This window comes from Gossypium hirsutum, chromosome D01 (assembly GCF_007990345.1).
Source record: "Gossypium hirsutum isolate 1008001.06 chromosome D01, Gossypium_hirsutum_v2.1, whole genome shotgun sequence".
NCBI lineage: Eukaryota > Viridiplantae > Streptophyta > Magnoliopsida > Malvales > Malvaceae > Gossypium > Gossypium hirsutum.
The window spans coordinates 19369790-19383806 of NC_053437.1; the positions used below are offsets into that span (position 1 = coordinate 19369790).

The following is a 14017-nucleotide window of genomic DNA, read 5'->3' on the forward strand; positions in this document are numbered from 1 at the left end:
AATGATTAAAAAAAATAAGTTCAAAGAAAAAATAATAGGCTTTTAATTTTAAAAATATTTGTGAATAATTAAAAAATGGTTTATTATTTTATACACTACAACAGGACCGTTAAAACGATTCGTTTACTTGCAAGTTTATCAGCCATGCCGCCACCAATGCTCCGCCTTATCTCTAGCACCTCCGTGTCCACCGTGGCTGGCCTCCCGCCAATCCTTACGAAGCCTCCCATTTCAAATCAAAGCCTTTCCATCAACCCCAGTGAAGAGAATCGACAGAAAGTGCTCCGCCTTATCTCTCGCAGAGACGCTGCTTTTCTCTCCTTAATCTCCCTCTTTCCTTCCCTACTCCATACCCCTCATGCTTCTGCCTTCTCCATTGGAATTTGTGCGCAATTCTCGCTCTGTATCATTTTTCTTTTTATTGATTTCCTTTTTCTTTTATTGACTGCTGTTTGAGTGTCTGTTGCTGTTCGCAGCAGGACCCAAGGATTGGCTTAAAGAGCAAAAGAGGAAGTCTTCGAAATTCCTATTGGTCCCAATCGATGCTTCTCGACAAAGCCTTCACTCTGTTTATCTTTGGCTCAGTAAATTACATTTCTATTTCTCTTTCCTTTTTCTTCTGTAATTACGCTGATCTGTTTGTTGTGTTTCTTTGCTTAAATTTGGTTATTTGATACTTTTCTTTTTGGAATAGTGGACAAGGAATCAACTATTTCGAATAATGATTTAGAGGAAGTGCAAAAGCTCTTGAAATCTGCCGCTAGGGATTGTGTTGTACAGGAGAGGAATTCCTTTGTTGCATTTCAAGCCAACACCGGAGTCGAGGTTTGTTCTTGTCCTTGAATGAAATCGAAATTTGTTGCGCATGGTTTCTTTAATTCTAAGTGAAAACTGTTTAGGCTTTTGATTCCTTCAAAGTTAACATATAGATACTGCCGTTGTTTTATTCACTAAATTTAAACTCAAAACAAAATCTGAGAGGAATTCCTAATTTTGGGTTATAATTTTGTAGTTTGATTTTCTTTAATTCACAGGTTTGCACATTTCGTTTGATTGTGAAAAATGCTTCTTCTTTGCTTGAGAATAAGAATCCTGTTAAGCTGGAAGCTGAAGCTATGCTAGATGATCTTATAAGGTATCCGTGTTATAGTTGCTATTAATCCTTTTTTGTGATCGTGTTATACTTATCTTCATTGCTTGAGACCTAAACATTTTAAATTCTGGGTGTTGTTTTGTTATAACGTATAAGGAAATGGCAATGAAGTTTTGTTCTTTGCATGCAATGAAGCATGTTTTGTTCCTCAGGTGTTTGTAGGTATAACTCGATTTCCAGATTATTTTAAAGCATTTTGGGTCATTTTCCTTGAGTCTCCCTAAGATCCAATGCCTGTCGGATTCGGAATAATCCTTCATTCGTTTTCTGTTGAGTGCTAATTCGTTTTATTGCCATCATAACTTGTTTAACAGCTTAGGTTCTTAATAATGTTTAGTGTTATTTTTCTTTCTTGGCAGCTCATTTACCTCGCTTAATACTTTGGCAAATGAAAGTGATATCCAAGTTGCTTCCAGTAGGTATGGTTTTTCAGTTTAAACTCAATGTACCCAATGCAGATGGAGTTCATTTCTAGTAATATGCAGCAATATTGGCAACTTTTAAATGAACCTAACAATTCATGGATTCGCATTGTAATCATATATTGATAAATTACCATGTATTTCATGTACCATTCATATTACTTTTTTCATGTAGAGTTGTGTTTTATGTCATGTATTTATTTTACCTTACCAAATAACAGTTGTTGAGTTTTTGTATTTGCAAAGTAATAAGTTATTTAATTCTTGTTTTCCACAGACAAAGGGTTGCAGATGCACTGAAGGATACCATAACTTCGCTTGACAAATTTGAGCAGGGGATTAAGGACTGCCTGGAAGTATGACAATGGCGGCTTGGCTTCCTTTAGCAACTATAAATTTATGGTGAGAGATGGCAGATGCTTTTGTATTTGGGACTTGGTGGAGACTGGAAGATTGTAAAGTACATAAGCATGTTGTTTGACTTGATCTTTGTTGTAAATTTTGTTTTATTTTCCCATTTCTAATGTGTTTGTTGGTTTCATTGTTACAGAATTTATTGACCAGTCTTTGCTGGAATATATTATATGAGCAAATCCTCCGAATTCTTGTCATTTACATTGGCCTTACAACTAGAAAATGTTTACTCTTCTTTTTTAAGAGAATTAGCAAGTAGAATGCAGAAGAAGTGTGTATATATATATTTATTTGTCAAAATCATTTTTAGATGAAATGCAAATGTTGCAAATGATAGCCAAAAACACGTGCTGGTTTATTGATTAAGTGTTTGGATATTTTGTCGTTGGGAATGGAAGATGGACTTCCTTTTTTTTCTGAAAACAAAGGCCCATAAAGGTAAAATATCATAAATTAGACCAAAACATCATCTAAACCAAGTAGGTGGATGATATTTGGATAATCCGAACCACATGAATGATCAACATCCTTATCAATGAACCAATGGGCAAGTTTATGTGCAATGCCATTGGTTGATCAATGAGCAAAACGAAAAGAAACACAATCAAACCAAGCACAAAGTCTATGGGCTTCCTCAACAAAAGGGTTATAAAAAGAAAAATCCAAACTGCAATTGAGTTTGTTAACAATAGGTAGGCAATCAAACTCAACTACACTCTAGTGAAGATCAAGCTCCCTAGCCATCTTGAGGACAGGATACGAGCATGAGTTTCGGACTTTAATTCGAGTTTAAAGCATATTGGGTTCAACTTTAAAGCTTAATTTTGATTATATATGAGTTTGATGTTGTATCTATTAAGTTTTATATTTTATTATTTATTTATTATGAATTTTAGGATATTTTTAAATATTTTAAGTTGTTTAGGAGTTTTATGTTTCTTAATCAATAAGAAAGTTAGTTCCACTAGAAATACTTCTTGTTTAGATTAATAAAAGTTTCATTCTAAGTTTTATTTTGATGTAATTAGATAGTCTATGTAAAAGCTTCTTCATTATTCATTAATGACACATTAATTATTTGATTTATACAACTCTTTCGAGTTTTTATCTTTAAAAGATATCTTTCTTATGTATTTTAGAAATAGTTTTGTTCTTGGTTTTCTTCTTAAAGCCCTGGGAAGCACTCTTCACCCTCCAATTTACTAGGGTTCGGCTTTAAGGGGTTGGTTAGAGTCATTTTGTGAAGCTTGTTAAAGTTTCTTCTTCAAAGGGTTTCATAAGAGATTAACTTTTCATCACCATTGGTTGTTTTTATTGAAGTTTTGTTCTTCAAGAGGGACAATCTTTCAGTCATTCATCTTATTTTCGTCTCCTTCCATTCAATCTTTTTCCATCTCACCCTAATATTTATCCTTTTTGATTTTATGTTTTGTTTTTCTCTTTATTTTTATTGTTTCTAATATGTTTACTTCTTCTTTTCCAGATTTTGGTTCAGTTCTTGTGCCCAACAATTTGAATACGATCTTGGTCAGTTGCCTTACCAAGACACCAATAATAGTGAGGGCATCAATTGAAAGAGCATCAAAGGGACCTTCAAGTTGTCTTGTGTAGCCTGCATGAACCATTCCTTCAAAATCACAAACCACAACTCCATAGGCCGCCTTATGCTATTTCGCAGTCCAAGTCGCATCAACTTTGATTTTAAGCATCTCTACATTCGGGGCTTCCTATTGCTCAACTCTCAATCTCCTAGGCAACATGGTTGCATATAGTAAGTTATGGACCTGGAAGTCCTTTGAATAGTACAAGCCTGAATAAGAGCATCTTGAGGGATCATCATCTTTCCTTGCCTCCAAATTGCTTACATCCGAAAGCTACCAAAGAATCACTAAGAGGCTAGTAAAAGCCTCCTTATCAAGCTTCCTCATAGCAAATTCCAACCAATCAACAACCCTGCAAAAAGAGGAACCTAATATGGTATTATCAACGCTACACAAAATCAAGACCTCTTTGGACAAGAGACAATCTTAGAGGGCATGCATAACATTCTCTCTCGAACCATCGCATCACCTACATCGAGGGTCATTGGCTGAGGAAAAATGGGCACACTTCATTGCAATAGGAAGAATCTCATGGCCGAGCCTCCACTCAAATAACTTGATCTTAGGAAGAGTCTTTAACTTCCAAATTTCCTTCCAATAAGCTCTATGTGGACCATACTTGAACAAGTTAAGGAAGAGTAATTTGTAACCGAATCTAGTAGCATAAACCCCGTTTGATGTATATCTTTAAACCAAAATATCTTCCTTTTCATTATTGCAAGGGAGGATAGCAAGTATTCTATTCATAAAGTCAACATTAAGAGAAGACATGTTCAAGATTCATTCCATCTAGAACCACTTTTCACAAGGAGGTACAAAACCGCAACATTATGGATAAGAGCATCATTAACCAAAAGATCCTTGCCATCAAGCCCTTTCTTGCCTCATTTATCTGTCCAGACTCTGACCTTAATCTTGTTACCAGTGCACCAAAAGATGGAATTCTAAACATTGAAGTAGGAAAAGGATTGTAGAACCAATCAAGTATTTTATTTTTCCATGTCAAAATGTCACACTAGTTAGCAAAAGAATTTTAATGATATCCATAATTGAACCTACATTTTTAAATTTCAAAAGTAGATGGACTAATTTTAGCAGTTAGCTAAAGCGAGCCATAATGCTACAGTACCAAAAATTATTCGACTAGAAAAAAAAAAGAATAATTCGACTTCCAGAAGAAAAAAGAGAGTGAAGAATGTAAGGGTACCAAAAATTTTAGCAGATGCTACTTAAGTTGCTAAGAAATAGGAAGAAAGGATACTTGCCCAGAGAAAGAAAGTGTTCTGGGATCCTGATTGTTCTAAGAGGTTTTATAGGCTTATTCTTAAGGGATTCATCCATGACTAGAATATTGATGATAATTCCTTTGTTGATTATAGGATTGATCACATTTTTTAAAATGATGAAGTTTTCGGGTCTGTATGCTATGTTCACCCTTCGTAAAGAGGATAGTTTATGAATTCTATGCCAATCTCAACCGTGGCGTTTTTGATTCATCAGGTAAATACTACCAAAATGTATTCATCCATGGTAGATGGTTCAAATTTGGATCAAGAAGTTTCTGAATTACCCCACCACCAACAATATCTTGAGTTAGATGAATCTATTGATGAGACTATTGTTGCTTTAACCAACCGCCTACATCCCTCTGGCCGGTAAAAGGTACTCTTCGAGCTTCCTTTTTGGACCATTTGTATGTTGCCTTATATGCAGTTGCCATGCGGAATTGGCTTTCTAATAGCCGAAGAGATTTAATAACCAGAGAGTGGTTGTAGTGCTTAGAAAAGTTGTGGATATGGAAGTATTTGATCTAGGGCAGCTTATTAATTATGAGATCAATAAATTTGCTGAAAAGGTTAATGAGAATCACCTGTTGCCTTATCTATAACTTATCTTTAGAGTTCTTTTCTCCTAAGATTCTGAGATTGTTCGTTCTAATGAGACCTATGAGAAACCAGTTCTAGAGTTGAAGTTTTCCCATAATGGTTAGGGGGAAAACATGCCATTAATGAGCTAGAAGAAATACATGCATCTAAGTTTGGTACTCCTGAATATGAGACTAGTGGACAATAAGTGCCCACTCTCGCAGGCTTCAATTCCATTCCTAAAGGCATAAGGGCTAGAGCTATTGTTGATCTTTATGCCACAATCGAATTTTATCAAATACATTGTGATAGGCTAAGGGCTGAAGCCAAAGTAGTTTTGTGTTGATAATGTGTAGTTATTGAATTTAGTTAATATTTTTATGGTTTTATTAAAAGTTTTGGGTTGATGATGTGTAATTATTTTATCAAATAAATATTTGTTCAGAAATGAACACAAAGAGAGAGAGAGAGAGAAATATAACATTTATACCATTTGTTGATGGTATGTTTCATAATATGTCCCTCCACCCAAATCAATTTATATAATAGGTTTATTTTTCTTTTTAATTTACACTCTTAGTCTTCTTTATTTTATATATATCACAATTTGATCTTATTAATTATTACTATTTTTAAAGAAATTTATTTCATCTTAATATGAATTTTTTTATTAAATCTTAATATTTTAAAATAGATTTATTTAAAATAAAAAAATACCATTATACATTTAATTAATTTCAATTTAGACAACTTTAGACCTTAAATACATTAATTTTTTTTGGAAAAATTAAATGCATTAAACTATTATAAAATGAATATTTTATCTTAAAAAACATGTATGCACACATTTGTCCAATTATTGGGTAATATTTAATTATTTTAGTAAATATACAAAATTATTATAATTAAATTTATACTACATAATGTTTCTATTGATAAAAAAACAAAAGAATTTTTTTTATATAAGATAATACTCTCAAAATGCTGCTAAATCATTTTAGATTGTTGATTCTGTTTTTATATTAAAATAATAAACACAATTTTTTTAATTAAAAATTACCCCTTAAATTATATTCGTACTAAAATTTTTTTTTCCTTCTCTCCTTTCATTCCTCTCTTTCTCCCTCTCTCTCTCCCATCCTTATTCTTCTGTTTTTATCTTTTTCTTCTCTCCTTTCTTTGCTCTTCTCCCAAACTTCATCGCCACCGCTATTGTTGTCATCAACCCTTCCCATTTCTATCTTTATCTTTGACTCTCATACTTGAAATCTTCAGATCACAAGGATTAAATGGAGGTCGAAGTGGTGGCGTCGCTCCCTACGACGGACTTCAACTACAATAGCTCATGTTCATCGTCGTACATCACCACTCCTTCAAGCCCTCAACACTCCAACTTCATGTGATTCTTCTTTGCACAATGAGCTTAATGACATCTCTCACATTACTGGTTCTTCACCGACAGTCTCTTTCGACTCGAAGATAAAGCAGAGAAAAAGCTTTAATGGCAGGGTCGCTCGACCAAAGAATATCAAAGCAACAACGATGATGATGGCAATGGGTGTTATGATTCAAGTTTAATTTCTATGGCCAATTGGAGAGAAATTCTTTGTCGACTAACGAGCTCTTTGACGACGGTAAGATTAAGCCACTTAAACCATTGCTTAGGTTTGAACCAATGGCGTAGAATTGCCATTAGCAATGGAGAACAATGAAAAAAATTGGGTTAAAAGGCGGGTAATAGCCAACCCAAAAGTTGAGACCACTGTGTCGACCGGCAAAATAAAAAATAAGAAGCAAGAGACTTGGAGAAGAAAAAAATAAATAAATAAAAGGGGAACCTAAGCTCCTGATCCATAACAAGAATAATCATGTAAGAATCTTATTTATAATATTTATACTGTAATAATCATGTAAGAAGAGGAAAGATATATAATATATTTTTAAATATATACCTAAAAGATATACAATATATTTAAACATTCTTAAAAGATAATATCTAATAATAATATCCTAACAGGACAACCGAGAACAACAATGAGGAAAAGAAAGAAAACATGGAAATTAAGAGTCTCAAACACCATGCTAGATGAAGATGAAAGTTCTTCAAATTTTGAAAACCCCCATTGCTTTTTTCACCGCAAAAAACCCCAAACCCAAATCTTATGTTTAGTCATTTTGTTTCAAAAAGAGAGAAAAAGAAAAAGAAAATTGAGCTAAAATGATCTACCACCATCTTCATATACTTAAATTGGAATAATGGAGGAAGTAGATATGAGAGTTATGTTTGTATTATGAGATATCTAATTGCCAAGCTGAAACTCGAATATAACCTAGATTATTGACCTACGACCCGAGTTTGGACCCCACCAGGTGGAGTCATTAGGGGGATCGCGAGCCCAGTTCACACATCCTTGGATGTCCACGAGCATAGGATACAAGGTCAAACGAATAAACCGATGAGCACCTGGACCAGTGAACACGTGTTGAGTTTAGGGTAACATACGTGTTGACATGCATGGAGCCTACCTAGAACGTCAAGGTGGAGTAATTAGGGGGCTCGCGAGCCCAGTTCGCACATCCCTGGATGTCCACGAGCATAGGGTACGAGGTCAAACGAATGAACTGATGAGCACCTGGACTAGTGAACATGTGTTGAGTTTAGGGTAACATACATGTCGACATGCATGGAGCCTACCTAGAACGTCAATTCCATGAACATTAACTATATCATATAAATACTTGATCCTCCGCACTAAGAGGACATACAACAAAAATACTTATGAGTTTAACTGATTAATTATTGAAGGGGTAGCAAATTTATGAAAAACAAAGAAGATGAAGAAGAAAATAAAATTAAAAAGAAAATTAAAAAATTAAAAATAAATAAAGGTGTCATAAAAAGGTTGATTGCCTTTTCTTTATATATATATTTTAAATTATATTTAATATATTACATAAATTTATAATTTTTTAATTTTATATTTTAATTCTATAATTATATATATTTGAATTTATTTTATATAAATGATGATGTGCCAATGATGATGTAGCATTTGTATCACATCTTCATTGGTTATAGTGCATTAACAGTTGTGGGAAAAAATATAATTTGTGTCTAAATTCATCAAAAATAGTTTTAAGTATTTATATGATAAAAAAGAAATAATTTAGAAGACAGTGTTTATATTGAACCTTATAATAATTTACATGCTAAATATTTCACATTATAATTAATTTAAAATTTAAATAATGTAGGCTATCAATCAACTCGTGCATTAATTAACATTATTTTTATTATAACATAATAATTATTAATATACTAATAAATTGTTTTTAATGTTAATTTAATAATGATTGAGCCTTAATTCAATTGGTATAAGTATTATTGTCAAAATAGGAGGAGATGAGTTCATCCATGAGTATTTACCTAATAATGGGTTAGGTAAAAGAAAAACAAATATTATCTCTACAAACTTAAATGGTGTAAAGCTTTTGCAAAATTTGAAATATAGATTATATAGATAATTGGATCACTGTTGAAGTAGTGTACGATACGGGCTCGATTTCTAAATTTCTAAGCCCAATAAATAAATAAACTCTGATTCTGATTTCAGGTCACCATCTCTTCATCTTTATGCCGCCTACTCCCTCCACTTCGCCACCACGATGAGCGCCTCTACTCCCTCATTTCCGCCAAAACCCTGAACAGAGAAAAAGGAAATAATAGATCCCAAACATGACCCCTTCCTCACTTTCCACCCGCCTCACCCTCTTCGCTCTCCTCTCCGCTACTACCTTTTACTTTCTTTACAAATCCCGCCGCCGCTGCCTAAAACCCCTCAAACATCTCCCTCTAAACCCTAACCCTAGACCAGGTAAGCTCTTCTTCCTCACCCAAACCGGAACATCCAAAGCCCTAGCTCAACGCCTCCTTGACCTCCTCTCCTCCAAGAATAACATTCCTTTCGACCTCGTTGATCCCCACACCTACGAACCGGAGGATCTCCCTAAGGAATCCCTAATCATTATCATCGCTTCCACCTGGGAAGATGGAAATCCTCCCCAAAATTCTAAATTCTTCGTCAATTGGCTCGCCGATATCAGCACTGATTTTCGCGCCGGGAATTTGCTGCTTTCTGATTGTAAATTCGCCGTCTTTGGAGTCGGTAGCCGGCTTTACGGGGACACCTTTAATGCGGTGGCGAGGGATTTGGGAAAGAGGTTGAGAGGGTTGGGAGCGACGGAGATGGTGCCGGTTGGGGAAGGTGATGTGGATGGAGGTGAATTGGAGAGTGTCTTTGAAGGGTGGAGTGAAAAGGTGGTCACTGTTTTGAAAGGGGGATTGGTGATGGAGAATGAGAATGGCATTGTTTATGAGAGTGATGTTGAAAGCCTTGAAAGTGATGATGACGATGATGGAGAAGGAGGAGGGGAAGACATTGTTGATCTTGAAGATATTGCAGGTAAAGGGCCATCGAGGAAAAAGTCTGTTAATGTGGCTGAAACTAATGGGAAATTGGATGGGAAAAGAGAGATGGTAACTCCAGTTATAAGAGCCAACTTGGAGAAACAGGTAACTTTGTTTAAGTGGATACGCATCTTTTGCTGATGAAAGCATTTCATCTTGGTGATTGCTTAATCTTAGTATGCCCTTGCACTTTTTGGTCTAATTGACATCCTTTAACTGCTGGGAATTTTCAGGGATATAAAATTATTGGTTCACATAGTGGTGTTAAGATCTGTAGATGGACCAAGTCTCAACTTAGAGGACGAGGAGGTTGTTACAAGCACTCATTTTATGGAATAGAGAGTCATAGGTGATTGCGACTTTCTTATGCACCTTTTAAGCTTTCGATGATTATTTAGTTGTCTCATTTCAATGTTGTGCGACTGATATGGTTTTACTATTTCTTTTTTCATATTTCTTCCTGCTTTAAGGTTTAGTTACGCTTTTCATCTCATTAGTGTCTTGCCATTTTTATGGTGTTCCTTGATTTATAATATGAGGAGAATTCGATATCATGTTTATACTTTCAGAAAGATTATCTTGCCTTTTGCACCCTCAACTAACATAATAGGAGTCTGGAAACAAGGAAGTATGCGTCATGTTGGTCTATAAGTGGCTGTAGTTGACCTCATGTGCATCTGTCTACATTGAATTTGATCATTTTATGTATTTCATAGCAATGAAATCTCATTTTGTAATTTACTTAGTACATTGTACAATCTTTTTTGTCCTGTCTTTGCTTCTTGGCTGCAGCTATTGTCCTGCTATTTAAATTCCTTTAACTTCTGAATTTGACAGATGCATGGAGGCTACACCTAGTTTGGCATGTGCCAATAAATGTGTTTTCTGCTGGAGGCATCATACGAATCCAGTAGGGAAGAGTTGGCAGTGGAAGATGGATGATCCCTTAGAGATTGTCAATACTGCCATAGATCTTCATACAAAGATGATTAAGCAAACGAAAGGAGTTCCTGGTAATTTTCTTAAATTTGTTCTTCTAATTATATTTTCCCTTTATCATGGGGTTTCCTGTAGTTAACTTCTCTTCTACTAAGTTCTGCCTCAGACAATTTAGTCAGTGCACCTCAATTATGTCATAATCGTTTCAGAATTGAGTAATATATGGAAGGATTAGAACTTCCTAAGATTTTCTGTTACAAATTAAACTCTTAGACATAGGATTGCAACAAAGATCTTCCCTTTGAATTTAACAGGAGAATTTACTCGTCCTATTGTTGCAGGTGTTACACAAGAGCGATTGATGGAGGGTCTATCCCCTCAGCACTGTGCCCTATCACTTGTTGGTGAACCAATTATGTATCCCGAAATTAATGCGCTTGTGGATGAGCTGCACCGAAGGCGAATCTCTACATTTCTAGTAACTAATGCACAGTTCCCTGAAAAAATTAAAATGCTGAAGCCTGTAACGCAGGTCTGTGGCTGTGAATCTATCTTAACAATGCATAGATGTCCAACAGAGTCTTGTATTCCTTATTAACCTAGTTAATTTCTTTTGTTCATGCAGTTATACGTGAGTGTGGATGCTGCAACAAAGGATAGCTTGAAGGCAATTGATAGGCCACTCTTTGGGGATTTCTGGGAAAGATTCATTGTAAGTGTTTTATTCTCGAAATCTAAATAACTGAGCTAAAACATTAAGAAAGAAAAAAGAAGTCAAGTTTCTTTAGATGAAAAGGAATGATCATTGGAGAAGAGAGATAATGCAAAGCAGAAATATGGCAGGCATCAAATTCTTGAAGCTAGAGACTAGCAGTGTACATCTGGAGTTTTGAATTAATGTTGATCTGAAAGCTTTATAGCTGCCCTTACCTTGCAATGGATAAACATATTGGCAGATTCCTTATATCCCAATTAGAAAAGCTTACTGTTTGCATTAATCTGAAATGCTATTTACTTAACAGCAGTGTTAAAAGTCCCGAACATGTTCTGGTTTTTTAACTTCTGTAAAAGCGAACTGCTGCTTCATCTTTGTACTTTTCTTATTGGCAATATCTTTTATTCAGGATTCCTTGAAAGCTCTCAAAGAGAAACATCAACGGACTGTATATCGCTTGACACTTGTGAAAGGATGGAATACAGAAGATGTAGATGCTTATTCTAAACTCTTTGTCCTCGGGAAGCCTGATTTTGTTGAAATCAAAGGCGTAACATACTGTGGATCGTAAGTCTATTCGTCATACTGTTATTTGTTGTTTTACTTTTATCAGCAAAACTGCCTGCCCTTTCTCAGCCACGTTGATATTTCTTACAGTTCTGCCACATCAAAGTTGACAATGGAGAATGTGCCATGGCATTCTGATGTGAGGGCTTTCTCGGAGGCATTGGCTTTGAAAAGTGCAGGGGAGTATGAGGTTGCATGTGAACATGCACACTCATGTTGTGTCCTCTTGGCAAAAACTGAAAAGTTCAAGGTCAATGGTCAATGGCATACATGGATTGACTATGAAAAGTTTCATGACCTGGTTAGTGAGAAGCATCAATTTCATTATGGGAAGAGTCTCTAGACTATAAACTTATGTTTGAAATATTTTGTTTATTGCCAATGGTGCAGGTGGCTTTAGGAAGACCTTTTGACAGTGAGGATTATATGGCTCTCACTCCGTCATGGGCCGTCTATGGAGCTGAGGAAGGTGGATTTGATCCTGATCAGTCTCGGTACAAGAAGGAGCGACATCACAAGTCAAAGCGCTGAGCAGTTTGTATTGATATGAGCAAATATATCCATTTTACTTGGGAAAGATGGTTAATCATTTAAACAGTTTTGGTTTAGTTGGCTATAATATCTGATTTAAATGATAGTGGGCTTTTTTTTGGTCGGGCGAGGAGTTGGGGGGGTGGGGGGATAAAATAGTTAAATGATAGTGTACTGCCTTTATCTTTGTTGTATTCATATTATCTTAAAAACAATTTTGATTTCAAACGTTGCCCATGTAGGGGTCATGCTAGTGGCTCTATTGATTTCTCTAATTTATGCACCTCTAACATATAACCATTGTAAAGGAAAATTGATGATAATAAAAAGGGAACTTTTTCTCGAGCTAAAATGATTCCGCAACTGTCAATATTATCAGCTAACATCAAAAGTTGTGCAGTTTTCAAGACATTCATCATGACATGCAAGTTTAAAGCAAACTCTAAAATGCATGCATCCAATGTAGAATCAGTTGATTACAGCTAAAACAAATTTGGTATTGTTGTTGGCAACTCCAAGAATAATCTTATAGTGGAGTGGAGTGGATTGGAGAAGTTTATGCCATTGCTACATTCCCATAGTCCCTACAAGCTAGTCTCTTCCAGAGAGATTCCAAACTCATCAATTGACGTGAGGCTTTTGAGGCATCTGCATGGTAAAAGTAGGTTCTTGTATTAAGATTAATATTACATTTTGTCTTTTCTACTAAAAAAATGAGTAAATTAGTTTTTAAAAAAATAAGTAAATTAATTCTTGTATGTTAGATAAAAAAATAAATTGGTTATTTTGTTAAAAGAATTCATCCATTTTAACCATTAAAAGCTAGTTCATGTACGTTGACATGAGGTACATGCGGCATGGTATGTGTAATTATTTGGTTATTTTGTCAATCATGTCATTTTTTAATAGTAGAAATGGATAAAAATTTAACTGAAAAGACTAATTTACTCAAATTTTAAGTAAAAGGAGTAAAGTGCAAAATACAAAAATGATATGGCATGTAAGTGGTAGCATCACCTCCTGATCTAACACTTACAGCACGTTTGTTCGCTGTATTGGAATAGAGACGTAATGGAATAGAGGTGTAATAGCAAATCAATTGTTTGGTTGAATGTAATGGAATAGAGGCGTAATAGTATTCTTGTGTTTGGTTGAATGAAATAGAGGTGTAATAGCATAATGGAAAAAACTAAAATGACTGGAATACCCTTAGCATAAATTTGTTTTGGTAAATGATTATTGTTATTGTTATTTAAATTTTAATAAGATTATTAATATCAATAATAAATAATTTAATCATATTTAAACATAATTATTATTAAATATATTATAATTAAAATAT

The 14017-nt window shown here is 34.7% G+C and overlaps 2 protein-coding genes across 2 annotated transcripts; both read left to right on the forward strand.

The window, feature by feature from the left end:
• The first annotated feature begins 60 nt into the window (after positions 1-60).
• Positions 61-2186, forward strand: LOC107921124 (uncharacterized). The gene is made up of 6 exons (XM_016850991.2): positions 61-385; positions 477-584; positions 695-825; positions 1035-1135; positions 1513-1572; positions 1853-2186. The coding sequence occupies exons 1-6, from the start codon at positions 76-78 to the stop codon at positions 1935-1937; spliced, it is 795 nt and encodes a 264-aa protein (XP_016706480.2). The 5' UTR covers positions 61-75; the 3' UTR covers positions 1938-2186.
• Positions 2187-8997: 6811 nt separating this feature from the next.
• LOC107922369 (S-adenosyl-L-methionine-dependent tRNA 4-demethylwyosine synthase) lies at positions 8998-13028 on the forward strand. Its single transcript, XM_016852366.2, has 8 exons — positions 8998-10028; positions 10157-10272; positions 10761-10936; positions 11204-11394; positions 11488-11574; positions 11987-12144; positions 12235-12445; positions 12535-13028. Exons 1-8 carry the CDS (start codon positions 9192-9194, stop codon positions 12673-12675), a joined length of 1917 nt encoding a protein of 638 aa, XP_016707855.1. The 5' UTR covers positions 8998-9191; the 3' UTR covers positions 12676-13028.
• Positions 13029-14017: the final 989 nt, after the last annotated feature.

Excerpts from the sequence above, each read along its gene's own strand:
- LOC107921124 (XM_016850991.2), top strand. The coding sequence starts at position 76 with ATGGTTTATTATTTTATACACTACAACAGGACCGTTAAAACGATTCGT. Across the intron at positions 826-1,034 it reads AAGCCAACACCGGAGTCGAG|GTTTGCACATTTCGTTTGAT; the intron begins GTTTGTTCTTGT and ends TTTAATTCACAG. Across the intron at positions 1,136-1,512 it reads ATGCTAGATGATCTTATAAG|CTCATTTACCTCGCTTAATA; the intron begins GTATCCGTGTTA and ends CTTTCTTGGCAG.
- LOC107922369 (XM_016852366.2), top strand. The coding sequence starts at position 9,192 with ATGACCCCTTCCTCACTTTCCACCCGCCTCACCCTCTTCGCTCTCCTC. Across the intron at positions 10,273-10,760 it reads TATGGAATAGAGAGTCATAG|ATGCATGGAGGCTACACCTA; the intron begins GTGATTGCGACT and ends TGAATTTGACAG. Across the intron at positions 11,395-11,487 it reads TGCTGAAGCCTGTAACGCAG|TTATACGTGAGTGTGGATGC; the intron begins GTCTGTGGCTGT and ends TTGTTCATGCAG.